The sequence below is a fragment of the Protobothrops mucrosquamatus genome, unplaced genomic scaffold (assembly GCF_001527695.2).
Source record: "Protobothrops mucrosquamatus isolate PMUCROS unplaced genomic scaffold, P.Mucros_1.0 scaffold1123, whole genome shotgun sequence".
Taxonomy (NCBI): domain Eukaryota; kingdom Metazoa; phylum Chordata; class Lepidosauria; order Squamata; family Viperidae; genus Protobothrops; species Protobothrops mucrosquamatus.
This window is the reverse complement of record NW_015387341.1, coordinates 394,450-421,022: the sequence shown is the minus strand read 5'-3', so window position 1 is coordinate 421,022 and position 26,573 is coordinate 394,450. Positions and strand designations below refer to the sequence as shown.

The window sequence follows — 26,573 nt, the reverse complement described above, 5'->3', positions numbered from 1 at the left end:
AACCTTACGGTATTCTCTTTCTTTATTAACGGTATTGACGCCTTATCGATAGGGCCGGGGGAGGCCCGTTGGCTGCAACGCAGGCGCGGAAGAAGAAATCTGCTTCAAAAGCCTTAAACCTAGTTAAGAAAGACTAGGATGGCCTAATATTAATAAGGTTTTAGGGAGAAAGAAAAATAACCTTAAAATGCCATTAAAAAGGTGGATTTCTTTGGGTGGCTGCTATTTTCCGGTCCCCGGAACGGACGAGGGAGGATAAACTTATTTTACAGATAAACGTCACCTCTTATATTTTGCGTCCACGATTTTTGGGAAAAACTCATCCATCTCTCATCGTCTCATCCGTTTTATCCATCCTTTAAATGATAAACCTATAAGGGATCGATAGGTTATATACATTTTCAAAATAAACTATTTATTTTTTACATTTATCATTTCTTAATAAAAATGTACACTATTTCAAATAGATAGTTGATATTCCACCTATATTAATACATAGGTATCTCTAAGAAATATAGTTTAGAAACATCAAACCTAAATACAAACCGACATACGTACGAACTCCTTAAAGAAATAGCAGGGCAGGGCAAACAAAACTATTCTTGAATAAAAACATCTTGGTTTGCTTGAAGGGGGTGAGCAGGGTGCACTTTTAAGAGCACCCTATTAAGATGTAACACAGGGAAGCGCGATACGACTGGTTCTTCTACATCCGGGACTGGGGTGCTGGGAAAACACCATTAAACGGCTGCCTTGCTTGGCAGCTTTCGAGGAGACCCCCGAGATGAGACGGAACCCCCTTCCCGACCAGGACGCCAAAAGCCTTGAGCGTGCCCCGCCGGCCCCGGATCTAAAAAGGAGATAAAAAGAAGCCGTGGCTGAGCCCGCGTAAACGACCCCGAAGTGTATTATTGAAACAAACTAACTTCATCTCTACGTTCCCCATTTAGCCCCTATAGCTGAAAGGGAAAAAGCGCAAAGAGACCAGGTCTCGCAACCTCCGGTGGTGCCGCCGCCACCGGTTCTCGGTCGCTTCATTACGGACAGAGGAGGCGAAAGGCCAGGAACGGCCAGGCGGTCATCTTAGGGGAGAGGACCAAACGAGTGGCCAGGGTGGAGGCGGGGGAGGGGGAAGGTGGGGATCCCCCGCTAACTAGGTAACAGAGAAACCCGGTATCTTTCTGGAATCAGGCAATGGGGGGATGACTCGGCTCACCTGAGGCAGTAGCGGGCTTCCTTTTTTCCTTCCTGCGGCCTTGCCGGTAGACGTGCGCTCCGTCAGCGTAGTGCAGAAGAGAGGACGGGAAAAAGCGGGGAATTATCATTATCACGCTTCGGACAATAAGGACGGGATTAAGAGCACAAAACAATTTTACCTGGGCTTTTGACTTTGGGGTGACTTTTGACACCCAACCTGAATATCCCCGTGGCTGCCAGGCGCTCACTTACCGAGCAAACGCATCTCTCCATTGCCTCGAGGGAAGGTCCCTCTCCCCACAGCCCCTCCTCACCTTTGGCCCTACCTGCTTCCCACGCCTTTCCCAGAAAGCCCTCTGCCCTTCCGCCCGGGGGGGGGAAAGGGTTCCAGGCAGAGCGGATGCACAACAGATTAAATTCCCTGGCAAAAGTAGGTCAGTAGATTCTGAAGGAGGCTTAAATATTTCATTACAGAGATTAAGGACGTGATTGCTAGTCGAAGACAATGAGGGCAGGATATGAATCCTGCAGCCTTTAACTCGGCACTTGATCTTTCAGGCAGCAATAAACAGCTGGGCAGATCCACGTGCCTATGCTGGACTGGGGCAACGTGGCAGGAGGGCCCAGAACACAGGCACGCTTGCTCAGTTCAGATCAAACCCTACAGAGATACACAACAGTCCTCAGCTCACAGCCATTCATTTAACAAGGCTGATTTGGAGTCGTGACAGGCTCGGGAAAAGTGACTTACAACCTGTACTCTCACTTACGACCGTCACGCTTCCCCCATCAATACGAGATCACCAGCTGGCAGGGAGGCCTGAAAATTGCAATCACACGGCTGTGGAGCATGCAGGGCCCAGATGAGAGCACCTGGCCGGGGGGGGGAGGGTCGCTGGGACGGCTAGAATCTTAGGGATCAGTCATAAGTACCACCCGTTCGGCATCATCCTAACCTCAAATGGCCACTGAATGGGTGTTGTTAAGTGAGGACTGCCTGTACAGTTTTTGGGGACATGGATAGTGTCATTCACACAGGTTTCCTTCAACCCGGCACTAGACAGCAACCCTCAAAGCTTGAAACTATGATTCAGCAAAGCCCAGAAAATATTGTGAGTGTTGGCCTTTTCTCACCGGGCATCCCAGAGGCAACTGTCAAGTTGCATTTCACCATCTTGCCCCCCAGCCCCCAGGTGACTTTGACCTTCCCCCCCCCCAAAATGGAACGGCCTCAGTCTGACTCAGATCAAGACATGGAAATGAGGACCTGGTGGAGGAGACGGAGTACTGAGCTATTTCACAATGTGGCTGGCACGGTGGGTGGTGCTGACGCAGAGAATTAAGGGGGGGGGGACAAAATTACTAATTCCTTCCTGCTTTTATTAAGACTAAAGTTATGGAGGTAGATGCATTACTTTTCATTCTGCCCCCCTCTTCCCCCCTGCTGTTGAGTTGCTTCACTGGAGGGTTTGCCTCTACAAATGCCTGCAAACATCCATCCTACAAATGCCTGCAAACATCCATCCTGCAAGGGAGGCAGCCAATCGCCCCGGGATCTCCTAGACAGGAGAGCCCTCTGGTGGATAGAGGAGGTATTGCAAGCTGCTCGAGGAAGCCAATATTTTCCAGGTCAGAACGGACCATTAAAAAGCCTGAGACGGGCACAGGAGGTGCCTTCTGGTTTGGGTGGTCTGCTTGTTGTGGCTCTGGGACAGAAGAGACTCAGCAGAGCCTAAGTGGCTCAGTTCCTTCACTACAGGAGATCCTTGAAATCTTCCCCCATCAAGGATCAATCTGGTGAAGGAAGAATGCACCTGTTCCACGGGAATTCGCACCTGCCTGCAGGGGAAGGAGCTTAAGTCCCCCAATTGGCGGCCACCCACTGCCCTCTTCTTGGCAGCAATCTGCCCAGGGCTCAGTGGCCGAAGGCAGGCAGGCAGAGGCCCCTATTTGCAATCCTCGTCTTTTGCTGCTCTGGCCCTGAAGCGAAGGGACGCTGCATCTGATCCTGGGGGCCAGGCCCTCTTTCATTTGGGAAGTGCACTCTCAACTCGGATCCCCCCACCCTGATACCTGAACGGCCTCCTCCTCCCCCCCTTGTCCTTCAGAAGGCTGTCAAGACCTGCCTCTTCCACTAGGCATAGGGGCTGGGGCGCTGATTGCTCTGGCTTCTCTGGGGACTGACTGGGAAAGGATGTGCGGTGCCACGAATATGTTGCTTTCAATCAATTGATATGCTTGTTTTGCCACTCGGTCCAAGTTAGTAGTTGCCAAGGCAACACTCTGCTTAGTCCATATTAAAAACCTGGGAGGAATCAAGGCCTGGATTGGGCAAATGGCTTAAGGAACACCAGCACAAATACGGCACCTGTCCAGAGTCACGTCCTTGACAGTGGTCATTTCCAATGAGCTTCCCTTGGAAATGCCTTTGAAACACGGATGATGTTCCCTAGTTGGGTAATGAAAACGCCTGGAAGAGAATAGCCAGTCTCAGAGAGCGTGTTATATTTTGTGGTTCTGACAAGGCTCGGGAGAAACAAACACACCACTGGCCTTATCAATCTACTCCTATCTACCCACTTTACTGGAACATGATATTATCATAATCAAGATTGTTTGATCTGCTAATGACATCCGATTGCTCATTGCTTCAGAATCTTGTCCACAAGGCCGCCTGTGTGTGACCTCCATCCTTGCCCAGGGATGACAAAACGGGAACCAAGCATTGTCCTCTGCTGTCTCCTACGAGGGTTGGGACTTTTGCTCTGGTCTGGAGCCATGCAGGGGTTACACCCTGAGGGCACTTCACATCGCTTGTGGGGAGGGATGTTCATGGCTCATGGCCAAAAAATTCTCCAGTTGAGGACCACAACCACAAGACTCTTTTCAACATAGCACAACTGCATCAGCAAGACTCGATGGGAAAGGAGAGAGATGATGCATCGATCATTTTTAAAATCTGCAGAACGTTGGGGATTCAACCCTTATAGTAACCAGGTGGGATTCTGGTGCCCTGCTGGGAAGATGATGGTCCAAAGGGAAGCTTGTAGAGTCCCTGCACAAAGGGGTCTACCTGGACACCTGGCACTCTTTCCAGCTTCATTTCCTACTTGGATAGCTTGCTCCAGAAAACAAGGACGGACCCAGTGCTGCCTCCCATCACATCTTCTCCTCTGCCTTGTCCTTCCTGTAGGTGTTTCCATAATGGGCGGGGAAGAGAAGATCAGCCTCCCATTATCAATCCTGGGCCATCTATTTCTCCATGGATCAGCTATTCAGCCGCCAAGGACAGCTTGGCAGAGCAGGAGAAGAACCTGTCCCAGGCGAGGTGCGATGGTGTCCTACGGGAAGCGCCTGGCCTGCCTTCTTGTCGGAGGCGCCGTCTACCCAGCCGTCTTTCTGCTGTCAGTCCTCATCCAATACGGAGGAACTGTGTTTCCTCCTGGCATCGATCAACCCCTGAAGGCCCGCATCTGCCAGACGATGTTCATCACAGGGTTAATGTTGGTAAGGTTTTCCTTCAATCCTTTTTTCATGAACTGGGACAGAAGAATTGTATTGATTTATCCTTTTCTTTAAAAATTAGAATTGGCCCAAATTCATGGACACCTCCATCAATGGAAGAGAAATGGTTTTTTGGCTTCTTGGGATGGAAGCTGTGAAACTGACTGGTCCACCCTCTGTCCAGATTTGGAGACGTGAAGGAGAAGGGTTTCCCCTCTGTAAAAGGCAGTATTACCCCACCTGAAGCCCTCCAGCTGGGTGAGATGTGAGGTCCCATCACTCCCAGTAAGCTCCCTTCAATACCACAGGGGAACCTCTGGCTTATGGATATTACTCCAATTTGTAAAGTTTAACGTCCTGCTATATCTACTCTGCCAGAGCCATGACCTGCTACAGCCTAACTCACTGTAATTTGGGCACTTCGGGTATGTGTTGAAGGGAGAGCAACAGGATGCAAACTTTGCCTCGCATCCACGTACAAAACGCAGAGCCTGGGTGGGCACACCGCGATGCCAGTTGTTTCATTCTGAAGGACCGTCTGCTTGCTGTGGGTACCATGCTGCTGTAGGAATTCTCACTCTTTGGGCCAAAGATTAAGGTAATCTCCCAAAATTAAATTCTCCTCTTCTGTGCTTTGGCCAACAGGGAATTCTTTTAGAGGAGCTGGGTTTGAGCAGCATCCCTGATTTCTTACGGTTTTGGACTAAAGGAATACCTCCGTGCAAGGATCTGTCCCTTGTCATTCAGAACCAGAAGTTTGATGGGGTGCCAGTGAGGATCTATTCGTCCAGAGCAGTGCCATCTACGAAAAGAAAAGCTGTGCTTTACTTCCATGGAGGGGGAGGCATTCTTGGAAGTGTCGGTAAGGCCGCAGAGACGTATTCCAAGCCAACCTTGGAGAGCTAAGCCAACAAGGTTAGGCAATCTCAGGCCAATATTATTAGCTGGAACCCTAAAAATATCCAAGGTAATGGAGAAACCCATTCTGGATGGTTGGCTACCAAAACAACACGGAGATGTTCATGAAGCCACCTGGCATTCCACTCAATGACTCCCCCTCTTTGTTTTCTCTTTCTCTGTCTCTCTCTCTCTGTTTCTCTCTCTCTCTCTCTCTCTCACACACACACACACACACACGCAGAGAGACATACAAACACAAAGACAGAAAAAAATGAGGAAGAGTCTGCCCTCTGAAAAAGTATCCCAGAAGCAAACAGGGGAGCTGAGCAGTGCCCGTGGGCAACCTTGGGGTGACGGCTGGCCTTCAGCAAACCCCCCTCCGAGGCTTCAGGCGGGGAAAGAGAACGGTTTGCAGAATGAGTTCTCAGCCAGTGCAACTCTCTGCTGCTCATTTCAGATTTCTACGAAAGAATCCTGTGCCACGTGGCCAAAGAGGGCGATGCGACGGTGGTGGCGGTTGGGTGAGTGTTGCCCTCCATGCCTCTCTCACCTGCAGCACTGGGGGGGGGGTTGTCCAAAGTTATGATCCAGGTGGAGAGTCTTGTACAAAGACAAGCAAAGGAGATGCATTGGCCCACCCGGCCGCTCTCCACAACACACACCGCACCCGGGCTGGGTCAGGGCTCACCGGAATCAAGCTTTCCCCAGCTGGAAAGGGTCCCTTGGGGTCGAGCTGAAAGGGGGGAGGGAGTGAGTTCAGGAACGGACAGGAAGTGGCCGTAGGGGGAAGGGCCGGACTTCCCAAGTGAGGTAGGGAGAAGCTCCAGATGGAGCCACCTTGATCCTGTTTGGCAGAAGATTGATTGTATGTGTTAACTTATTTTTTTAAAGAAAGTTTTTCAAAAGAAAGCAAGGACTGAATTCATCAATGTACCAAGAATCCATAATAAGTCATTTTCTGCTCCTTTTAGGTATGGACTTGCACCAGAGAATCCTTATCCAAACCAGTACACTGAATGTCTGAAGGCTGCTGTCTACCTCATGAAACATTCGGAAGATTATGGTGTGGACAGTTCCCGTATTATCATTTCTGGAGACAGTTGCGGGGCTAATTTTGCCACGCGCATTTGCCAGTTACTGGTGGATCGCAGAGACCTTCCCAAGGTCCACGCTCAAGTACTGATCTATCCAGGTCTTCAGGCCCTGGACTTCTCTTTGCCATCCTATCAGCAGAACTGCAAAGGTCCACTCTTGTGGAAAAAACTGGTTGCCTACCTTTGCTGCCGCTACCTTAACAAGTCAACTTCCTTTGTAAATGAACTTCTGAAGAGCAGCCATGTCCCCAAGGCCACGCGACTGAAGTACCAGAAGTGGCTGAATGCCAACAACATCCCTGAACAGTTCAAAGTCAGGGGCTATAGAGAACAAGACCATGCTTTGTCTAGTTTTAACCCTCAGCTCCACGAAGAAATGAAAGAGATGCTCTCTGAGACCTTTTCCCCCTTGTTGGCCGAGGATGCCGTCGTCTGCAAGCTCCCTCAGACCTTCCTTTTGACCTGTGAGTTTGATGTCCTTCGAGACGACGGGCTGCTGTACATGAAGCGGCTGATAGACAACGCTGTGCCGGTAACCTGGAGCCATGTAGAGAACGGCATGCATGGAATAATGGCCCTTTTTGGCTATGACATCCTGTCCTTTCCTTCAGCAAAAAGGATTGTCCACGATGTCACTGATTTTATCAGACGCTTGTAAGGCTAAAATGAAACCAAGAGAGGGACCTCATCTTTTCATCTTATTCCTGACATGCAGAGAATTGGGTGTCCCAGACTTGTGCTCCCCTTCGGAAAAACTGCTTGAGTGCTGGTCAGTGAACCCCGAACCTGGGTCCTCTCCACCGGAACGCAGCTCTGAAGATCAAAGAGGCTCAGAAGAACTCCTGAAGAAGATGGTCATCCAGCTGCTTCTCAAGCCAGATGTTCTCAAGAAGTTGTGCCAATGATCACCACCACCACCACCCTGATCTGAAAAGTGTGCGTGTGCGTGTGCACACACTCCAGGGAGGGACAGAGAAGGATTGTGCCTGGAAAGGCAGGACCTTCACACCTGGGTCCTTCAGCTACTCCTGAGAAAAGAAGTGCAGGAAGACCAACTCCTCCCAGGAGCAATTTCAGAATCAGAACCAAAGAATCTCCTCTCTGGGTGGGTGGGGCGGGGGGATCTGAATTCACTCCTTTCGGTGGAACCCCGAGGCCCAGTCCCCCAGCGGCAAAAAACGCCTCTTCAATTCAGTCAGAAAATTCCCATCCTCAGGGGGTTGGGGGTGGGGGTGGGGCGGTGTCTTCGGAGAGGATGTGCGGAAAGCTCCCCTCCAAAGAGACCCGCAGGGCAAAGAGGCCTCTCGCTTCCAGTCCCCCTCCCCATGCTGGGCCGAGGGGTGTTGAGCTAGGGGACCATCCCGGATGATGCAGGCAGGGCTCCGGGAGGCCCACGTTGTGCAGCTGCAGAAATGCAAGAGGCCTCGCTCTGACAAGGCCAGGAGCCTTGTAATTACACTGATCAGGGCACGGCCTCTCTGAGACCTCGCGGAGGTAAACAAACAGCTCCACGGGGATCCTTTGGCCTCTCCTGGGAAGGTGCCCTGTTCAACCCGCTCACGAGGAAAGGGCTCCTCTGATCAGCAGCGCCCCTTCTCGCCTCGCCTCACCTCACCCTCTCCTCGTTCGGCTCCCCTGCCCACCAAAACGGTACGTCAAAGCCCAGCCTCTGAGGTGACGCGTCTTGATAGCACCAATGTTCGGATCGCGGCCACTTCAGGAAAGGATGGAGGCGAACTGCAATGTTTTCACAATCAGGGTAGCAGCTCGCCTGTTCAAAGGGCCGTATGGCTCGGGGAAGCCAACTTCCCTGGACCTCCAAACTCCCAGGGGATGTTCGGGTCTGAAGGCTTACCAAATGCCAGCAGGGCAGCCAAGGCTGTTACGGACGTTCCTGCTCTGCTCTTGGCCTGGGCCGGTTATGATGACCTGACCCAGATGGAGGTTCCTCTGGGGACTGTGAGGACTGTGCAGCTCTCCCACCTCCTTCATTGGGGTTCCTTTCTGGGAGGTGCACAGGAGTTGGAAATACCCCCTTTCCTCCCGTTTATGCTGGTGCTTGTTGGGTGAACTCTTTTGGGTTAGGGTTCACTGAGGCCCACTCCCTTCTTTGCATCAACAAAACATAAGACGAAAGGAAGTTCAGTAGAGCCTTGCAAATGTTAGATTATGATGCCTTTTGCTTTCCATGCTTGCTCCAAGGAGCTAGTGGGAATGGAAGCCAAGAGGCCGAAAGAAACACTGCAGCCTGGGGCAAGCTTGTTGTGACTCAAATTCTTGAAACCTTAAAAGCTTGTCTTTCTGGAAAGCCTTCTCTGGTTTAATAAAAGTCTAGCCTTATTTTGTATCCTTCTGCCCTCTTCTCTTCTTGTTCTTCTCCTTCAAGGTGGCTGGAAAACCACCTGACAGAGCAAAGCAAACACCGAAACGCTTTTATCAGTGTTTGTCTGCTCTGTTTGTTCCTGTCTGTTCCCTCGCAAAGGAACTAAAGCAGGAACCCAAGATCCTTCACTTGACCTGAAAGGACGAATGTCCCTCAGAGACTCCAAGGAGGGTTTTTCTTCCGCCTTTCGGCTCTGGTGCATTCAGACCAGGCCCGGCTGCTCGTTATCGTGGCACTCCCTAATGCCAAAGGCGCCCACGCATTTCATCCTAGATCCCAATCGTCACATGTGCAGGCAAAGCTCCAAGGAAAGCGATGCCTTGGCTAAGATACTTGGCTAAAAGCACGGCCTTCGGTTCCATAATTCTGATAAACCCCTGATCATTCTGACAGAGTGAAAATGATGGGAGGGGTTTTGGCAGCCAGGCCTTCCTCTTTGCACTGCACAGATCCTGAGGTCCCATGCTGAGCCTCTCGCTGGGCACTTCCGGGGCCAGAAGGAGCTCAGCACGTCTCTCTCGGGGAAAACCCTTCTAGAAAAGGGAGAGAGACTCTCCTGGAAAAGAGACACCTGGCATCACCGCCCCCGTAATATGCCAGGTGCCTGTCAGAACCTGAGCAGAAATGTCTGTCCCAGACTGAGGAGCGATTCACCGCCTCGTGATGGAACTGTGAAGGTCGAGGCTCTGGTCCTCTGGTAAGCCTGGACAGGCCCTGGGCAGAAGGGCTGAATTTTCTACTGATCTGCAATCTCCTCCCTGTCCCCACTTTATATTCACTTTTCAAAAAAAAGAAAAGCCTGTTTCCTAGGAAGTATTTTAGTGCCGCTCTTAAGTCTATTGCATTTTAAGATGCAGTTCTAAGACTCTTCGGGTCCACAGCCGTGAAACTCCAAGGGGAAGGCTGAGGAAGGAAGGAAGGAGGGAAAGAAAAGGAGGCAAAATTATTGCTCAGAGCATCCCACTCCCAGCCCAGCGTAGGGGATGGAACAGCACAGGATGCAAGAGCCACAACCAGAAAGAACAGAAAGAGAATGACTGGGGACAACGGGGGGGGGGCTTTCCTGCCTCTGCTCCCCCCCTCAATTTTTCCACACTGTCCAGCGCAATCCCTCTCGGGGGCAGAACTGGAGGTCTGCAACACGGAGGTCCTCTCCACCCCCAGCGGGAGCCCTCCAACCCTATGGGGTGGGAACGGCTGCTTGCCCGGTTACCGAGGCCAGGACGAGGGGCTCCTTCCAGTAACAGCGGGAACCTCTGCTTGGCGAGCGGGGTGGGGTCAGATTCAGCCCCCCCCCGGTCCTCGCCGGTGGGGCTGCACGGGCGGGGCTCGACCGGCGTCCTCCGAGCAACAAGCCGCGCCTGAATCCGGCGAGGGGCCGAGCAGGACGGGAGGTGTGGTCCGAGGGCGCTCCGCCCCGACCGCGAAGCCCGAGGCCGAGCGCGGCGGCGGCGCTTCCTCCCTCCGTCCGCGGCCGGCGCCCCGATGGGCTTCCCGCAGGCGCTGCTGGCGCTGGCGGGCGCGGCGGGGCTGGCAGCCCTGATCCTGCTGGTGCTGGGCAGCATCTACTTCGAGGCCACCAACTCCGAGCTGCCAGCCGGGCTGGAGCAGCCGGCCAGGCTCCGCGTCATCCACGCCTGCCGCATCGGGGCCGCGGTCCTGGTGAGCTGCCGGCGCAGGCGGGCGGGCGGGCGAGCGCCCGGGAGTCCCCGAGGGAGGGAGGCAGGCAGGCAGGCAGGCAGGCAAGTGCCGGGCCGCGGCCCGTGCCCTACGGGTGGAAAGGCTCTGCCGAAGAGCGGCAGCGGCGGCGCTGCTGCTGCGCGGAGAGTGGCCAGAGCGGGGGGGGGCGTCGTGGGGACCCCGCCTGCGCCCCTCCCGGGCTGACGAAGCCGGACGGGGGTCCCCTCTCGGGAGCCCGGCCGAGCCAAGCTGGGCGTCCCGGGGCCCGCACAAACACCGGCCTCTCTCGGGCGTCTCTAAGGGCAGCCCGGGGCGAGCGGCACCGCTGACCCTGGAGAGAGACCCCTCGCTACAGCCTCCGGGCTTTAAGGGCTCCGCCCAGACCCCTGAAGGGAGTGCGGGGAGGCGGAGGAGCCCCGCGGGGCCAAGCCGAGCTTCCCGCAGGTGCGAGGCGCCTCTTTGTTAGAGGGGGGGGCTTCTGAGGGGCTTCCGAGTCAGGCCCGGAGCAGGCTGCCTTTTGCCTGCGGCCAGCCGCTCCAGCGCCTGCTTTGCTCCCCTGAAAGGGACGGATCCTGGAGAACCTGCGCCTCTGCACCCAGATCCAGTTCGTCCGGTTTGTGCGCAACGCCCGGACGAGGAGGAGAGACCCCGCCCTCTGCGTCCAGGACGCCGCCTTCGAGGGGATCCCCGTCCGGATATACCGGCCCAAAGCGCCCTCGGCCGCTGGCCCGAGGAAGGGCGTCGTGTACTTCCACGGAGGGGGCTGGATCTTCGGCAGCTTGGGTGAGCCGCGTCGCCGGGAGGTCAGCTTCCTCCGAAGGAAGAGGAACGCGGGGATCTCCTATCTAGCCGAAACCGAGGCTGATGCGCAAGGAGAAGAGACTGGGGTGAGGGAGCCCCTTTCGGGAGGGAGAGGACTGCGGGAGGGGCTGCCTTTGGGGACACCATCCCTACAGGCGCCCCACCGCCCCCACTCCACAGCACAGCTCCCAGAAAAGACCCGGGGGGGGCGGGGGGGGGAGGTTGAACGTAGCAGAGCTATGGGAAGACCCAGGAGAGGGAGACAAAAGGGAGGCTCTGAAGGTCTCCAGGACAGAAACAGCAAGAAAACTTCCCAGAAGGTGAAAGGCAGCATTTGGCCCAACATTGTATTATTCAATTCCTGCACATTAGCAAAAGTAAACACACACACACACAGAGGGGGGGGGAGGGAGGAAGAGAGAGAGGGGAGGGAGAGAATTTTTTATTCTTTGCTGATCTAGATCTGACTCAGGCGCAGTAATGCTATATTGATTGTACTGAATAATTCAGATCAGACCTCCAAATTTACTCTATTTGGGTTTCAGAACAGAATTGCCAAAGTAAACTGATCCAACTCAGAAAATGGGTCAGATTCAGGAAAAAAAAAGGTTTTCCGTGTGTGACTACTGAATCGCTGGATCCCTTCGTAAGCAACCAGTTGATTCAAAGAAAGGGATCCAAAAGAGAGGCTTCGCCTCCTTCATGCCCACCAGGCACTGGAGGATCTTGATAAACTATTTGGGGGTGGTTTCCACAGTGGTGGCTGGCAGCGTTTAGGAGATGCGTGAGGCAGGGCTGGCAAGCGCTGACTGTCCTTCCAGTCAATCATGCAAATAACCTGTTTTTCAGGGAGCCAGGAGCACCTCTGCTGCTATTTGGCCAGAGAAAGCGACTCAGTGGTTGTGTCCGTGGCGTAAGTCATCCCAAATGGGTTTTGAAATCTTACCCCAGATCCTGAGAGTTCAGAGGAGGCAGCCCAAGAGAATGGGCCACCAGCTTTGCGAGGCCACATCCCCAACTAATCTTGGGCGAAGCTCCCCAACAAAACAGAAGGGCATTGATCTAAGCAAATGGGGCAAGACTCCCCCTTGGGGGCAGCCCCGTTGCCCTGAAGGAGAAGTTAAAGTCTTTCCCAATTTGGGGTCAACCAAGCTCCCCCCCCGAGGAGGGGCTTCTTCCTTACTGCCCAGGGTTTCTGCTTCCCATCCGAGGAGGCTGGTAGTCAACCACCACGGGGATCTCTCTCTCTGCCTCTTGAGGGAGCAGGTCAAAGTCTTCCCCTGGTTTATGTGGCCCTTCTTGTTCCCTGCAGGTACCGCTTGGCTCCTGAGCACAGACACCCCGCCCAGCTCAACGACTGCGTTGCTGCCTCCACCCACTTTCTGAAGGTTGCCGAGGACTACGGGGTGGACAGCAGCCGGGTCATCCTTGCTGGAAATGAGGCGGGCGGGAATCTTGCTGCCAGGGTCTGCCAAATCTTAGCAAGTGGATCGGGCCCCACCAAGGTGCATGCTCAGATCCTCCTCTGCCCCGTTCTCCAAGCGGTCGACTTCAACCTGCCTTCCTACCAGCAGAACCGTGCCGTGCCGCTTCTGTTTCGAGAACGGGCCGCTTTCTACCTGTTGCAGCGCTCGACGGGAGACGCTTCGCGCCTGGGGGACGTCTTGGAAGGGTCGCACGTCCCGCTGAAACTGAAAGCGCAGTACAGGAAGTGGCTGAGCGGTGACCTCCTCCCGGAAGGGTTTAAAGCCAGGGGCTACAAGCCCACCGCCTGCCTTTCTTCGAGAGAAGACGTCTGCGAGGCCCTTGAGAGCCTGACTCTGCCCGAATGCTCACCGCTTCTGGCGGAGGAGGCTGTCCTCCGGCTGCTTCCCAAGACCTTCATCCTGACCTGCGAATACGACGTCCTCAGAGACGACGGTCTGCTCTACAGGAAGCGCCTGGAAGAGCAGCGTGTCCCGGTGACCTGGCTCCACCTGGCGAACGGATTCCATGGGATTATAGACTTTTTTGAGAGAGGCTGGCTCGGTTTCCCATCTGGGAAAAAGGGGGTGGATGATATTGTCAGCTTCATTAAAGGCTTATGAAATAACAAGAATAACAATATTGAGTCGGGAGGTAGAAGACATACATCTGTCACCGATTCAGTCCAGTTGGGACCAGCCTGAGCACAAAAGGCTGAATTGCTCTGGAGCCTGAGCAGTGGCCAAGCAGGGGGGAGGCAGAGGCTCTCCAGGCTTCCCATCACGGAGAAGAGATCGGAGTGACCTTCTCTCGGGCAGAACGGGGGGGTGGGGTGTCCATGCCGGCTTCATGCCAGCATGGCGGCCACGAGAAGCAACCACATCAGACTGTCCTATGGTACTGGATTCAGTGTCTGCTGTTTTAATGGGCTGTTATTCCGAATGGTTGGTTCATTGTGGTATTTCACTTAGAGTTCCATGGCATTCATTTTGTTTTATTTGCACGCTGACTTGAGACTCAGATTATTTGGGAGACTAAATAATAAATGTTAGAAACAACATTATGGAAATGGCCTTACAGATTTGTGTGCTGCAATTCAGGAATAAAATAGAGCTAACTTGCTCTGTTATATTAACATGGCAACTTAGTCTTGTACATAATCCTTTTGCAAAGGAGGTAACTAACCAGGTTCAGGCTCAAAAAAAGCTGGAAACCTTTACAAAGAATCTACAGAGGACGTTGCTTTCGGCTTCTGCGCGTGAAAGGCTGCACTAACAGCGGCACTGAGCTGCATCCCACATGCAGATAGAAGAGGCTCCCCAACATGAGACGTACTTTAATTAGTTCCGTTTATCCTCCTGATTTTCAGCCAGACTTTGCAAGCAACTAGAAGCATCCCCTACGTATCTGGCCCCATAGCCCTGGACCCCATAGAACAAGCCCAGGGATTGCATCGCAACAGAATCTCCCATTACCGCGTGTCACAGGAGGGTAACCAAGGCGATGGGCAACAATGGAGAACCTGAGATGAAGGAATGCCACAAAGGCCCAACTCTCCGCTCAGAGAGGAGCCCCTAGAAGGAGAAAGGGGGGGGGGAAATCATGATTAACCTATGCAGAGATGTCCAGGAATGCACCCTCCCAAGCTGGAAGGTGGAGCCAAAGTACTCGACCAAAGTGCTGATTGGAAACTGGGGGGAGGAGAGGAGGAAGGTAAGAAAATCGGGGGGGGGGACATCAAGGCAGTTGGCACAGGAAATCAGGATCTGCGGGTTCCCAGAGGGGGAACCCAGCGTGGGCGATCTCAGCTTGTTTCTATGATGTCTGCTTATCTGGGTTATTTTAGTTTGTCCGCGATAATGAGGGGACCGGTCAAAGCACCTTCAAACAAGATTTTGTTCCTTTCCCCACTGGGACCCCGGACCGAACCGTGATGCGGAGGCTTATGAAGCGGCTGGAAGTGAGTGATGGGAGTCCTGATCACAAGCCTGGGGCCTCCTCTGCCCCGTGGGGCCTTTTAGTTCCACGTCCTGGCTGGACTGGGAAGGCTTTGCGATTCCAGCCAGGGTTGAGAAGGAGGGCCCCGGTTCCTGCCGCCCTCTTTCACACTGAGCCCCATATGGGCTGCTCTCACGCCTTGCACTTGACAGTGGCAGAGGAGAGAGTCGTTTCCTGGGTGTGCACAATACACTAAGCCAGACACTAACCCGAGGGGCTGAACTACACACCAAGAAAACCCAACAAAAACCAATCAAGTTTAAAGCAAACCAAACTCAGCAGGGAACACAAAAGCTACTCTTACGTTTAGTCCCGAGCGCCTCCCCCCCCCCCCCCCCCCCCCCCCCCCCGCAGACCAGCCTCTGGATGCTCTTCCCTCCCAAGCTCCCTGCCTCTGGGCTTTGTAGTCCCCTCACAGCCCCCAGAGCCACCCTGGCTCCATTCAGGCAGGCCATGACATTTTGGCCACATGACTGTCCCAAACAGTCACCAAGGTCTGACTCAGGATTCTGCCCTCCCCAGCCCAGTTCCACCAGTCTCAGTTCACCTCATCAGCCTAGCCAGGCATGACGGGAGGGGCACTTGCAGCCTGCTCTTCCGCCAGGCCCACCACCTTAAAATGCCACTCGTTGCCTTTTAGGGCCTGCCAAGGAAGTATATCTTGACCCACTGTGAAGAGGCCAGGCATCAGCACCTGGTCTCCCAGTATGACGACCAATACAACAGACACGGCCACAACCCCCAGCTGCCTCCACTCCGCAAATGGCACAGGCACAAACTGGCATGGACGCCAGAGAAATCAGACTATCCCCTCGTTGGTAGGTTCCGGGAGGACGGAGGGCAGTGAAGGGTGGGGTGGTGGGCTCCTGAGATAGAAAACTGGGCAGGGGTCTCAAGGAACACCTGTGGAATCTGCAAGACCATCAGGTGGACTAGCCGGCTGCGATGGGACAAGTAGGAATTAAAGCAGGTCTCCAGAGGGGGGGGGAAGGGGGGCGTCCCGATCCTTGCTGGGTGGAGTCAGGGCTACCAGATCGGGATGAAATAGTCTCTGCCTACAAACACGATTGACACTTTGGCTATCCAATGGATGCTGGCGGTCTGACATGGTAGTCCTGGGGATGGTCACATCAGCCCCCCCCTCCCCAAAGAACCGAAAGACTGCCCCCTTGTCCCGAGGGCCCCCACCAGCATGCAGGAGGAAAGACCCACCTGCCTTGGTTCATCCTCAGTGGTCTTCACTCCCTCAGCTCCTCTATCGCTGCTCAGATCCCTGGTCTAACAATTATTTGGGAACAGTTACGGTCCCTGCTTCTCCTCCTCTTCCTCCTCCTCCTCTCCCATTTCGCCTTCCCTCACCTTTTCCCTTTTGTTTTGCTTCCCCTCCCTCCCTCCTCCTCAGAGCCCCCAACCAACTATGGGCTTGTGGAGCACCTGATGAAAGCCTGGCATCGCAAAGAGACGGAAGTGGCCCAGACCGTCTACCACAGCTCCTACCCCAAGCCTCCCGCCTCGGCCTACGCCCCTCGCCAGCGGCCGGACACCAGGCGCATCCTGGAGCAGAGCCGCCAGCAGTGGCTGCCCAGAAGCCTGGATGCTCCTGCCTGAGAGAAGGAGGGGCATTCTTCTCTGAGAGGCAGGGGCAGGAGAAGCAGGGGAGGGGGATAAAAGAGAGCTGGAAGATTTACGGTGAGGGAACCGGAGCCATAAACCACAAATCAAAACCTTGTTGCCTTCATCAGCAGAGCTTTCCCACAGGCCACCCGGTAAGAGGAGGATACAGGGAGGAGTTCAAAGAACCGCTTCCGGCATCCGTTCAGGATTTAATGCCTTCCGAGCTCAACCACAATTCCAGGGACCTAGAAAATGGAGTGAAGTTTGCACGGATTTCCGCCGAGAAGGGCTTCAGGGAACCTTGAGGCCACTTGTGGCTTTGAGCTCCCTCTGGCTCCCCTTCCTCGCCCCCCCCCCGGCCAAATAAAGCTGCTGAGGGCACCCAGGAGACGTGATTGTCCTCTTTCCAGAGCGGGGGGGGGGCACAGCAGTTGGATTAGGACGGGAAGGGAGGACTGCCCCAATGTGGGAGCAGGATGCTGGGAATACTTTCCATGGGGGGGGGGAACAGGGCACGGAAAAATAAATAGGCGGAACAAAGACACCCCCCAACCCCTGGAATTTGACTTGAGTGCCCCCCCCCACATACCTAGTTAATAACCACAACATCGCACCAGCTGCGGTCACTTTTACACCAAAAGATCACAGGACGCAACTTTGCACAGGTGCGACACGTACTGGATTGGTCACCATCGTGACTCTACATTTGGGGGGTGGGTGGAGGAAAATTTTAGCTTCAGGGAGAAATGCTCTTTTGGAGTCGGAGCTGCCAGCGTTCGCCCTCAACCTCGCCACGACTTGACCCGGCTTTCCTCGGCGGGGCTCCTCGGCCCTCAGCTACGGGGCTGAGCTGCCCTTTGCCTCCTTTGAACTAGGCAGGCGGGGGCAGGGAAAGGGAAGGGCACTCAGCCTTCCTCCTCTTCCTCCTCTTCCTCGTTGTCTTTGCTGGGCGCGCATCGCTGGAAACAGTTCACCAGCAGCGCCAGAACAAAGCTGGAGACGATGGCTGCGACGGAGACAGCCGCCCCGGAGAAGACGATGATCAGGAGGTCCACCAGGGACAGCCTGAACCTGCAGTCCCGGAAACTGGCTTCCGTGAGTTCGCTGAGCGGCACAGAGATCTCCTCCGTGGGGAGGGAGCACCGGATCTCACCCAGACCTGCAGCACAGCAGGAGGCAGAGAGGGAGGGGGGAGGAGGGGCACAGAGTAAGGTGGTTTTACTCTTAGGAGTAGCATTCACAGCTCCCCTGCCCAAAATACCGCTCAGCTGAGCCCAAAACTGGATAAAAACACTCTTTTCCTCTGTCTTTCTCAAATTATTCAGCACTGCAGTCCAAATGCTGAGATGCAGATGAAGCCACCCAACAAAAGGAATCCCTACTTAGGCCTGATCCCCTGGGGGGTGGGGGGTGGGGAAGGGGGCAGCTGTGAGATTCCGCCTCCTCAGATGGGAATTTGGCAGAGGAGTCTCCAGGCAAGGCTTTTTTCTTCCACAAAGACCCCGGCAGGCCTTGCCTCCTTCCCTCTCAGCAGAGCCAGGACCAGGGCCCTGGAATGTTGTCAGGTGAGCATTAGTGATTGTGGCTTTTCCTGTCTGGTTCAGCGCAAGGCTGCCTAGGCAGACTCACAACCCTGTGCAATTGTGCTACCTGGCAGAAGAGCAGCAGTGGCTCCCTGGGTTCCAGTCTGCCAGTTGGCATCCTCACCACTGGTGTGTGTGTGTGTGTGTGTGTGTGAGAGAGAGAGAGAGAGAGAGAGAGAGAAGAAGAAGAGACAGGAGGGGGAGAAGGAAGTCCCCCGCAAAGTGGCTGCCTGAGCCAGATTGTTGGCACTTTCCGTTCGGCCTGGCATCCGGCTGGCACTCAGCTTCCCAGAACTGCCCGTCCACAGGAACTGATCAACACCCCCCCCACACACACACACATGCCAAACACGTTGGCAGCCTTTGATAGCAGGGAGACTGAGGCAAGGACAAGGAAGCCCATTTGCCAGCTAGACCGAGCCTGGCCGGTGAGCAGAGCTGGCAGATCATTGGGGGGGGGGGCGCACTGGCTTCAGAAATGCTGAAGGGAGGCTGAGGAAATGTAGGGCGGGGGAGGATGGCAGAGGCCAGTTGATGCTCGAAAGCCCTGGGCCGGAGGGAGTCTCGGCTCACCCACTGGCACAGGAGGGCCCAATTCAGACCCCTGCGCCCAGGGCGCTCTTACGCACGCACGGATTGGATGGAATCCGCTTCTACCTCCCAGGGGAGACCCCATTCCTATCAAGACCCCCACACGCAGGAAGGCCCCTCCCAGCAATCCATACCTTGGGGCAGCCGGAAGGCGTTCTCTTGCAGCCAGCTGAAAAGGCCGGCAAAGTCGCAGTCACACAGCCAGGGGTTGCCGTCCAGGCGCAGGGCCCGGAGGTTGGGCAGGGCGGACAGGGCCGCCACGCTCAGCCTCTGCAGGCGGTTGTGGTTCAGCTCCAACACCTGGAGCTGCTCTAGGCTGGCGAAAGCCGCCTCGTCCACCTCGGCCAGGCGGTTGTTCCCCAGGCAGAGCTTGACCAGCCGCTCTGATGACCGGAAGAGGCCGGCGCCCAGCTGGCTCAAGTTGTTGTAGCTCAGATCTAAGTAGACCAGCTTGCCGGAGCTGCCGAAGGTCCCGTCCGGCAGGGCAGCGATGGCGTTGTTCCTGAGCTCCAAGTAGACCAGGTCGCCGTGGAAGATGAAGAAGTCCTCCGGGACCCTCTGGATGCTGTTGTTGCCCATCAGGAGCTTCCGTACATCCAGGGGGAACGGGGTGGGCACGCCGGGCAGCCCCCGGCCCCGGCAGTCGACCGTGTGAGAGTCTGGGCAGCTGCAGGTGGCCGGGCAGGGGTGCCCCAAGGAGAAGGCCAGGCAGAGCAAGACCAAGGGTGGCACGCCTGGCAGCATCCTGGCAGCTCAGCGAGGCCGCGGGAGAGCCGTCACCACCAGCAGAGAAGCCGTCGGCATCTTGGCAGGGTGGCAGCCCCGGCGGCGTGTGAGGCAGCTGGGCGGAGTGTGGTTGGAAGCGTGTGGTCCAGATGGCAGATCACGTATCCTGGATCACATAGCAGCCGCTCAAGAGGAGGTGGGAAGGCAGCCCGTGCAAGGGGGGGAGGGAGGGAGGGAGGGAGAAGGGGGCTCGCTGAGGCTGCCCCTGAAAGCTGTGCCAGGAGCAGGGTGGCTACCACCCAGGAAGGCCCTGGGTTCAAGAAATAAAAGGAAGTGCATCTCACGCGGGGGCCAGACTGGCAAAGGCAATCTTTACACTCCTTTTGTCTGAATTCGCACAACAGAGGTAAACCTTAAACCGAGGTCAGCCAAGCCCAAGGGCTGTGTTTACCCGACAAGCAAGTGCACGCAAACACACCACACCATGGTGGTTTCAAGGAAGCCAGCTGGATGAAACAGGAGCCGAGACAATGGCTGAGGATCCCGCATCGCACCAAGTCACCATCCATTCAGCCCTGTTTTAGCCCAGTTGAAGAACGTGCGGTGGGAAGGCGGCCTCCGTGCCGAGTGGGCGATCACTGGGGGTCCCTAAGCAGAGGAGCGTCCCCCAGATGGCCGTGTTTCCCTCCATTCCGGAGCCCCTTGTCTCTCGCCAGAAAGGGGGAAACCCCATGAAGCTGTTGCAAAGAGGTTGCTCTGGGGCTGCTTTTTATCCACAGAAAACCCTCAGCAGTCCTGCCTGGGAGGGAGGGAGGGAGGGAGGGGTCTCCTTTCACCACCACCCCTCTGCTTGCCTCATCTTCCCGCCTGCCTCATCACGGAGGATCTTCTGAATTTCCTGTAACATTAAACCTGAGAGGTGGGGAGGGCGCACGCAGGGCCCGCCCCTTGGGACCCTCTGAACCCCACCCAGTCACAGGGCAAGGGGTAAGGCGGATCCCTTCTTGGCTGTGTCCATCACTCGGTCAAGCCCGCCAGGAGAGCAGAAGAGCGGCAGCTGCAGCCTTCCCGGGACGCTCAAACCCCAAAACCTTGGCCAGACCAGTAAGCCCGTGGGGGAACCAGATTAACCCGGGCTGGGATTCCGCTGGGCCAGACAGGGGCCAATTTCTCTGCTTCTTTTGGAACAAGAATTCAAAAATGACCATTAAAATACGGCTCCTCATTTTCCTCGTGGCCGGAGTGACCATCTGCATCTTTGCCAAGGAAGGTAAGCACGGTGCAAGGCACAGTTCTCGCCGGGGAAATTCAGTATTTTTGGCAATTCCCCTCCTGGAATGCTCAGGGCTGCTAAGCGTTATAGAATCAATTCATAAATGCAAGTTTTAAAAGTATAAAGAAGCCAAAACGGAATAACGCCCTGGAATTTTAGTCAGTGGAACAGTTGCAGGCAGAAGTTTCGTTTTGTGACCGCCCCCTCAGCCCCCCCCCCCCGTCAAGTGAGGCTGGGGGAGGAGGGAATGTGCTTGGTCAGTTCCTGGCACTGTGCTGGGCAGTGAGTAATCCACCTCCGCGCCTGCTTTCCACAGAAAAAGAATTAGGCTTGCAACAGAAACGAAGCTGCAGCACATCAGCCCAGGTCCTCCGGGATCCAGCTGGGAAATGTTGCAACCAAATCACTCAGGGTGGGGGGGGGTGGGCTGCTGGGGGGGGCGGTGCCTAATGGGTCTGAAGGTTCTCCCAATCACCCAGAGGAAAGCTTCCTCACAAAGCCTGGGGCTCCGTTGAACCTTCCCTGGCGCCATCCATCTTTTAGCCCTCCGGCTGCAGTGGCCAAACCACGGCTGGGGCCGAGGGGGGCTGCCTGTCCTGCACCTTTACCAGAAACCAGGCTCAAGAACAGCTGAGCAAGGGCAGAAAAACGATGTAGCTACTTGTTAAAATGCAAAGCCCGTCAAAAAAATTAGCCGGTTCCTTCCAGGTCTTCCCTCAGAAATGCCCACTTCCCCAAAAGGCAGGCAGGCAGGCTGGCCCGGCCCGTTCCTCCCCCCCCCTCCTGCTGCAAAAAATGGCCAGGAAGGAGGCAAGAGCCAACGGGGGAAGGGGGGTGGCCTTCAGGGCTGGCACAGCCTCTCCCTGCCAAGCACTGGGGGGCTTTCAAGCGTGAAAAGAGGCAGGGCTGCTTCAAGGAAGCTTCTCCCCAAATCTTGGCTTCCGGGTTGCACGAAGCCTTGGGCTCATGATAGCCCTAAAGCCCCCCCCGATTCCTCCCCCCACTCACAGCTGCACTAGGGAGGAAAATCACACCGTGGGGAGGGACCCGCAACCCCTCCGTGCCCTGGGGCACAAAGGTCCGCACATCTGTCCCGCTGCCCACCACCCATCCTGGCTACTGCTCTTGTCTCCTCTTCAGCAAGGACAGCGCCAGTGGAGGAGGAGGAGGAGGAACCGGGCACGGCCCCTCTGGGAGCCAGCGAGGGCCCAGACTACTCCGAAGTGCCCACTCTGGTGAGTGCAAAGCAAGCCCCTCCCTCCCCTCTTGGCTCTTTGTGGGGGTCCCTTAGGGACGCCGGCCCTCTCTCCACGCAAAGGGCCAGCCGTGCACCCTGGGGTGGCCTTGCACTTGGTCAGGGGGAAGGCCGATTCACGACCGCTGCTGTGGATAATTTCAATCTGCTGCAACCGTCTTGATTTGGGCAGGCCGTAAAAGAAACAAGCTGAGGAGGCCACCCCCGCCTCCGGTGGGACTGCATTAACAGACAGCTGTCTCTTCCAGGCACTGATGACCACAGACAGCGTCTCGTCTTCCAGCGACCTTGGGGAGAACGCCACGGACACAGAGCTGCCCAAAACCTCGGAGGGTACGGTGTGGGTCTGCATGTGGGGCCATTGTGGGAATTTGTAAGCATGAAAACATTATTTTTCTTAAAAAACACACAAAACACCACCTGTCACCCGTGTCAGCCTCTCTTGCTGATGCTTTGTGAACTCCTGTTGACAAGCCGACCTGGGTTAAGGGTTACATAACGAACAGGCCAGATCAGGTAACACCCAGATTAGCCGGCCTTCCTCCGTGCCCTCCTTGGGGCAAGCTGGCCCCGTGCCAGCCCTGGCACCCAGGTCAAAAGGCCTGCAGAAAACAGGTTGCTGTCATGCGCTTGAAGCTCAAGGAGTGAGGTCAGAGACGATCAAGTTGCTTTCTTGGATTACCGCAATCCTTACGTGAACCTGCTGCCCCCATAAGCAGTGCTGCTGCTGCTGCTGCTGCTGCCCCTCCTCCTCCTCCTCCTCCTCCTCCTCCTCCTCCTCTCCAGTAGCAGAAAACAGCAGGGTCTCCTCTGTTTTCCTCAGGGGATGGTTTTCGGGCTCCTGAGGGATGGGAAGGGAGCGGAGGCAGGAGGTCTCAGGGTCTGGGAGCCCCTACCCAGAAGCCCCGTTCACCGGCCCACACGTCACACTGCGGAACGCGGGGGGGGGGGATAAGTAAGGAACAGTTAGGGAGAGATCCCCCACGGAACAGCCCCCCCCCCCCCAGCAAATTCAGGCTTTTTAAAACTCTTGGCATGCGAAAGACAAACTGCAGCAAACGGGTCGGAAGGGAACACGGGCAAACATGCCACTCTGCCAGCCACAAGCGACAGACTCTCAGCATTGCCCCTACACCCACCCCCCTGAGCTTAGCAGGCCCAGCAGCCTGTGACACCCAGAGCGCAAAGGGGGAGGAATAGTCCAGAAGGGCAAGGGCGCCAAGCAAGCCATCGGCAGGGACACAGGTGGGGAGGGGAGAACAACAGAAGGGCACTGAGGGTGGCCTGCTGAGTTCACACGAATGGGTGCCGTCCCTTGCTGACCTTTCAGACCTCCGGACTCAGCAAGCTAACTGTGGCGATGTTTACTGTATTAAGTAAACCTAATTAGCTCAACTACAGACTGCAGGAGGACAGGCAGGCACCTAAGCAGCAGGGCCCCCAAGGCAGCCCATGCAGCTTCTTCCTTCTGGGTGAACTCTAGCGCAGTGTTGCCCACACAGGCAGAAAGTCCCTGTTTTCCTTCAGAAAAAGCCCCTCCCCCTCCACCCCCATTAACGTTCCCACAGGACCCTTCAAAAAGCAGCAACGGCAGCAGCTTACCTTGTGGCCTGCCAGGCGACGGGGACGGGCGGAGAAAGAGTGTCTCTTTCCCTGATCTGGGCAGGGCTGCCCGTTGTGCTGCCTCCCCCCCCCGGAGGGGCCCCGGGAGCACCGAATCCTGATACCAGCCGTAAGTCTTAGCCAGGGGTCGCTGGGTGCCAGCTCCCACTCTACCCCGAACCTGGCTGGCAGAGGACGAAGGGATCCACGCTCCGCCATGGGCTGATGCGCCCTCTCTTCTGTGCGGGAGTCGTACTCAACCCACGAGTCTTACTTCCGAGTGGACCCGGCCTCGGCCTGTACAGTAGGCACACTTGTTCCTGGGGACACTGCTCGTCTCTCTGCTTTCCCCCTCAGACCACCTGGAAACGGTCACCTTGGTCGGCATCATCCTTGGCACCATTGCGGCTATCGGAGTGGCCACAGGGATCGTGATCGTCGTTGCCAAGAAAATGTCGGGCAGGTACTCGTAAGTACGCGGCTGGGCGGGGATTGGACGGCCGAAGGTCCCCTGGCTCAGCTCTGGAGGCAGGGGAGGGGGAGCTTCCGTCTGAGAAGCAGCTCGGATGATTTCAACGTAAACGTCTCCGTGGGGTGGAAGGCCCCGCTTCTGCCCTCCTTCTCAGGGCCCCCCGTGGCTCTCCTTCCTTCTCAGTCCTCTCAGCCACCTGGGGTGAAAACAAGCAGCAACGTGTGTTAGTTTTGTATGCAGAAATCTCCTCTCTGAAACCCTGGACTCTCTTTCCCCCCATTTATCTTCCCCTTGCAAGGGGGGGGCAGGGCGACTTGGATTTCCTGGGCTGCCATTTGCCAGCCCCACTCCTGCAAGCCGCAAGAGGGGCTGGCAGCGGGGTTTCCATGAGCCCCCTCTGCCCTTCGCCCCCCTACTCCTTGGAGCCCAACAGCTCGGGGGGGGGGGGGAGAGGGCTTTCCTTGGGGCAAGAAAGAGCCGAGTTCAATTCAAGAACTGCAGAACTGAGTGAGGCAGCCAGAAGGTAAAACTCCACCCCTCTCTGTACATCGACCAGCAGATGGAAATCCATTCAGCTCTCTCAAGAAACTGGCTAAGTTCTCAACTGCCCCCCCCCTCACACACAAAAGGCTGCCTGCTGGAATAGTGGAAAACCATCAAAGTTTGCACTGGAATTCAGCCCTGATGATACTAAATCGCAAGTGCTAAAAAAAACAAACAACCCCAGCCTTTGAAAGGTTGGTTTTAATTGTGGCTTCAAAATCAGAAAGGGAGGAAACGGAGAAAGGCCTTAAAGGAGGTCAGAGTCTCGGGGGGGGGGCATTTGCTCAGGGGAGGGAAACCAGGGGTCTGGCGTTCCCCTGGTTCATCTGTGAGGCAGAGGCCACTCCTAGCCACACCAGCTCAGCAGGGGACTTTGGGCCGGTCCTTTCCGCCCAGCCAGACCTACCTCGCAGGGGTGTCACAGGAAAAAGAGGAAGGACAAAGTGCTGCATGGGCAATCCTGAGCTCCTGAAAGTACAAGGCTTAAAGTGCTGCTCCCTTCTTTTCTTGCAGGCCCTGAACCTGGCTGAGGAGGGGGAACCCTGGCTTCCCAAAGGCACTTTCTGATTTCAGGGGAAAACGGTGTCACCACCTGGCAGCCTTGGAACTACTACGCTCTGTCTGGGCTCTGATTCAAATTACAAAGAGAAATGTTTCCTGTTATCTCCCACTCTGTTCAAAAACATATTTTTGAAGCGCTCTGGTGTGTTCTTCCCACTTCGGTTTCCTCACTCTGCTTCATCATCTGGGAGGGAGACGCCGGTCCCTCCCCTCCCCCAGGATGCAGCTGTCAGCAGCCTAAGAGGGGACACTTTCTTCTCCGGCTTCCTTCCTGGACTACATTCCTCTCCTCCAGTTCAATGTGAATTCCTCCAGAATGTCATAAATGCAGAACTGCATCCTAAGTGCCGCCTAGTTGGTGGGGATGCAGGATGCACAACGCTGAATTAGAAAAACTAATTTGCAAAATGAAAGAACGAGCATTGGGCAAAACAGGCGTTTGGCTGCACCGGCAGCAGACTGGCCTAATCTGAGCACGGCAGGAGCAGATTAAGGCGGCTGGTAAACTCTCTTGTAACTCTCCTTCTGAGGCTGACCAACTGCACAGAAACCTTGACTGGCCCAAACACAGAAGAACGACTGAACGACCGACCAACGGCACCGCCAGTGAAAACTGCAACACCCTTTGAGACCTGGGGGGGGCTCTAGCGATGGGGATGCTGGAGAAGAAGCGAGGAGGGCAGGGATTTGCCCCAACCAAGGAAGCCCCTGCGGGACCCCGGCTGCCCCCCCCCCCCACAAGAGAAGTGAAGGTCCTGGATGAAGAGCAGGGAGAGCCTCCCTTCCCCCCCCCCCGTTCTTCTTCCTGCCCCCTCCCCCTCCCCAGACAACAGGCCGGTGAGACTGACCTCTCTCCCAGGGTGGGAAACGGGAGAAGGGGAAACGAACATTAAAGGGGCAAAGGGGCTCCCCTCTGAAAAAGCAGGAAAGGGGACGGGGAGTCCTGCCTTTTCAGGAAGGAAAGCCGGCTGGGTGACTCTGGGCCAGTCCCTCTCTCTGAGCCTGGCCTGCCTCACAGGGTCGTTGTCGTGGTGGGGAAAAGAGGAGGAGGAGGAAGGAGTATCGGGTTATGCCCTGTGTTACTTATAAGAACAATAAAGGCGAGCAAGAAATAAACACGGATCCGTCCTTCACCAAAGAAAGGGACACAAACGTATCAAATGCATCAACACAAATGTATCAAATGCAAATAAATCCAAACAAAGAGGACCTGAGAGGCAACTCGGAGGGAGGGAGGGAGGGAGGGAAGGGAGGAAGGAAGAAGGAAAGGGAGGGAGGGAAGGAAAGGGGAAAGGAAGGGAGGGAAGAAAGGGAGGGAGGGAAGGAAAGGGG

General features: G+C 55.6%; 5 protein-coding genes across 5 annotated transcripts; 4 read left to right on the top strand and 1 right to left on the bottom strand.

Moving 5' to 3' along the window:
* The first annotated feature begins 4,530 nt into the window (after window positions 1-4,530).
* LOC107291385 (arylacetamide deacetylase-like 3) lies at window positions 4,531-7,353 on the top strand. Its single transcript, XM_015820380.1, has 4 exons — window positions 4,531-4,704; window positions 5,347-5,563; window positions 6,059-6,122; window positions 6,573-7,353. The coding sequence occupies exons 1-4, from the start codon at window positions 4,531-4,533 to the stop codon at window positions 7,351-7,353; spliced, it is 1,236 nt and encodes a 411-aa protein (XP_015675866.1).
* Window positions 7,354-10,563: 3,210 nt separating this feature from the next.
* Window positions 10,564-14,081, top strand: LOC107291384 (arylacetamide deacetylase-like 4). The gene is made up of 4 exons (XM_029284930.1): window positions 10,564-10,740; window positions 11,322-11,541; window positions 12,409-12,472; window positions 12,872-14,081. The coding sequence occupies exons 1-4, from the start codon at window positions 10,564-10,566 to the stop codon at window positions 13,644-13,646; spliced, it is 1,236 nt and encodes a 411-aa protein (XP_029140763.1). The 3' UTR covers window positions 13,647-14,081.
* Window positions 14,082-14,625: 544 nt separating this feature from the next.
* On the top strand, window positions 14,626-16,629 carry CUNH1orf158 (chromosome unknown C1orf158 homolog). The gene is made up of 4 exons (XM_015820379.1): window positions 14,626-14,736; window positions 14,870-14,983; window positions 15,662-15,839; window positions 16,424-16,629. The coding sequence occupies exons 1-4, from the start codon at window positions 14,626-14,628 to the stop codon at window positions 16,627-16,629; spliced, it is 609 nt and encodes a 202-aa protein (XP_015675865.1).
* Window positions 16,630-17,540: 911 nt separating this feature from the next.
* Window positions 17,541-19,553, bottom strand: LRRC38 (leucine rich repeat containing 38). Its single transcript, XM_015820378.1, has 2 exons — window positions 18,944-19,553; window positions 17,541-17,794 (listed from the first exon to the last, which is right to left on the bottom strand). The coding sequence occupies exons 1-2, from the start codon at window positions 19,551-19,553 to the stop codon at window positions 17,541-17,543; spliced, it is 864 nt and encodes a 287-aa protein (XP_015675864.1).
* Window positions 19,554-20,735: 1,182 nt separating this feature from the next.
* Window positions 20,736-25,200, top strand: PDPN (podoplanin). The gene is made up of 5 exons (XM_015820377.1): window positions 20,736-20,805; window positions 21,949-22,043; window positions 22,312-22,396; window positions 24,023-24,128; window positions 25,194-25,200. The coding sequence occupies exons 1-5, from the start codon at window positions 20,736-20,738 to the stop codon at window positions 25,198-25,200; spliced, it is 363 nt and encodes a 120-aa protein (XP_015675863.1).
* The last annotated feature ends 1,373 nt before the right edge of the window (window positions 25,201-26,573 follow it).

Coding starts and splice junctions, on each gene's coding strand:
- LOC107291385 (XM_015820380.1), top strand. CDS start 4,531: ATGGTGTCCTACGGGAAGCGCCTGGCCTGCCTTCTTGTCGGAGGCGCC. Junction 4,705..5,346: donor TCATCACAGGGTTAATGTTG/GTAAGGTTTTCC, acceptor TTTGGCCAACAG/GGAATTCTTTTAGAGGAGCT. Junction 5,564..6,058: donor AGGCATTCTTGGAAGTGTCG/GTAAGGCCGCAG, acceptor TGCTCATTTCAG/ATTTCTACGAAAGAATCCTG.
- LOC107291384 (XM_029284930.1), top strand. CDS start 10,564: ATGGGCTTCCCGCAGGCGCTGCTGGCGCTGGCGGGCGCGGCGGGGCTG. Junction 11,542..12,408: donor CTGGATCTTCGGCAGCTTGG/GTGAGCCGCGTC, acceptor CCTGTTTTTCAG/GGAGCCAGGAGCACCTCTGC. Junction 12,473..12,871: donor TCAGTGGTTGTGTCCGTGGC/GTAAGTCATCCC, acceptor TGTTCCCTGCAG/GTACCGCTTGGCTCCTGAGC.
- CUNH1orf158 (XM_015820379.1), top strand. CDS start 14,626: ATGATTAACCTATGCAGAGATGTCCAGGAATGCACCCTCCCAAGCTGG. Junction 14,737..14,869: donor GGGGGGAGGAGAGGAGGAAG/GTAAGAAAATCG, acceptor GGGTTATTTTAG/TTTGTCCGCGATAATGAGGG. Junction 15,840..16,423: donor ATCAGACTATCCCCTCGTTG/GTAGGTTCCGGG, acceptor CCTCCTCCTCAG/AGCCCCCAACCAACTATGGG.
- LRRC38 (XM_015820378.1), bottom strand. CDS start 19,553: ATGCTGCCAGGCGTGCCACCCTTGGTCTTGCTCTGCCTGGCCTTCTCC. Junction 17,795..18,943: donor CGCCTTCCGGCTGCCCCAAG/GTATGGATTGCT, acceptor GCTGTGCTGCAG/GTCTGGGTGAGATCCGGTGC.
- PDPN (XM_015820377.1), top strand. CDS start 20,736: ATGACCATTAAAATACGGCTCCTCATTTTCCTCGTGGCCGGAGTGACC. Junction 20,806..21,948: donor CTGCATCTTTGCCAAGGAAG/GTAAGCACGGTG, acceptor TCTCCTCTTCAG/CAAGGACAGCGCCAGTGGAG. Junction 22,044..22,311: donor ACTCCGAAGTGCCCACTCTG/GTGAGTGCAAAG, acceptor TGTCTCTTCCAG/GCACTGATGACCACAGACAG.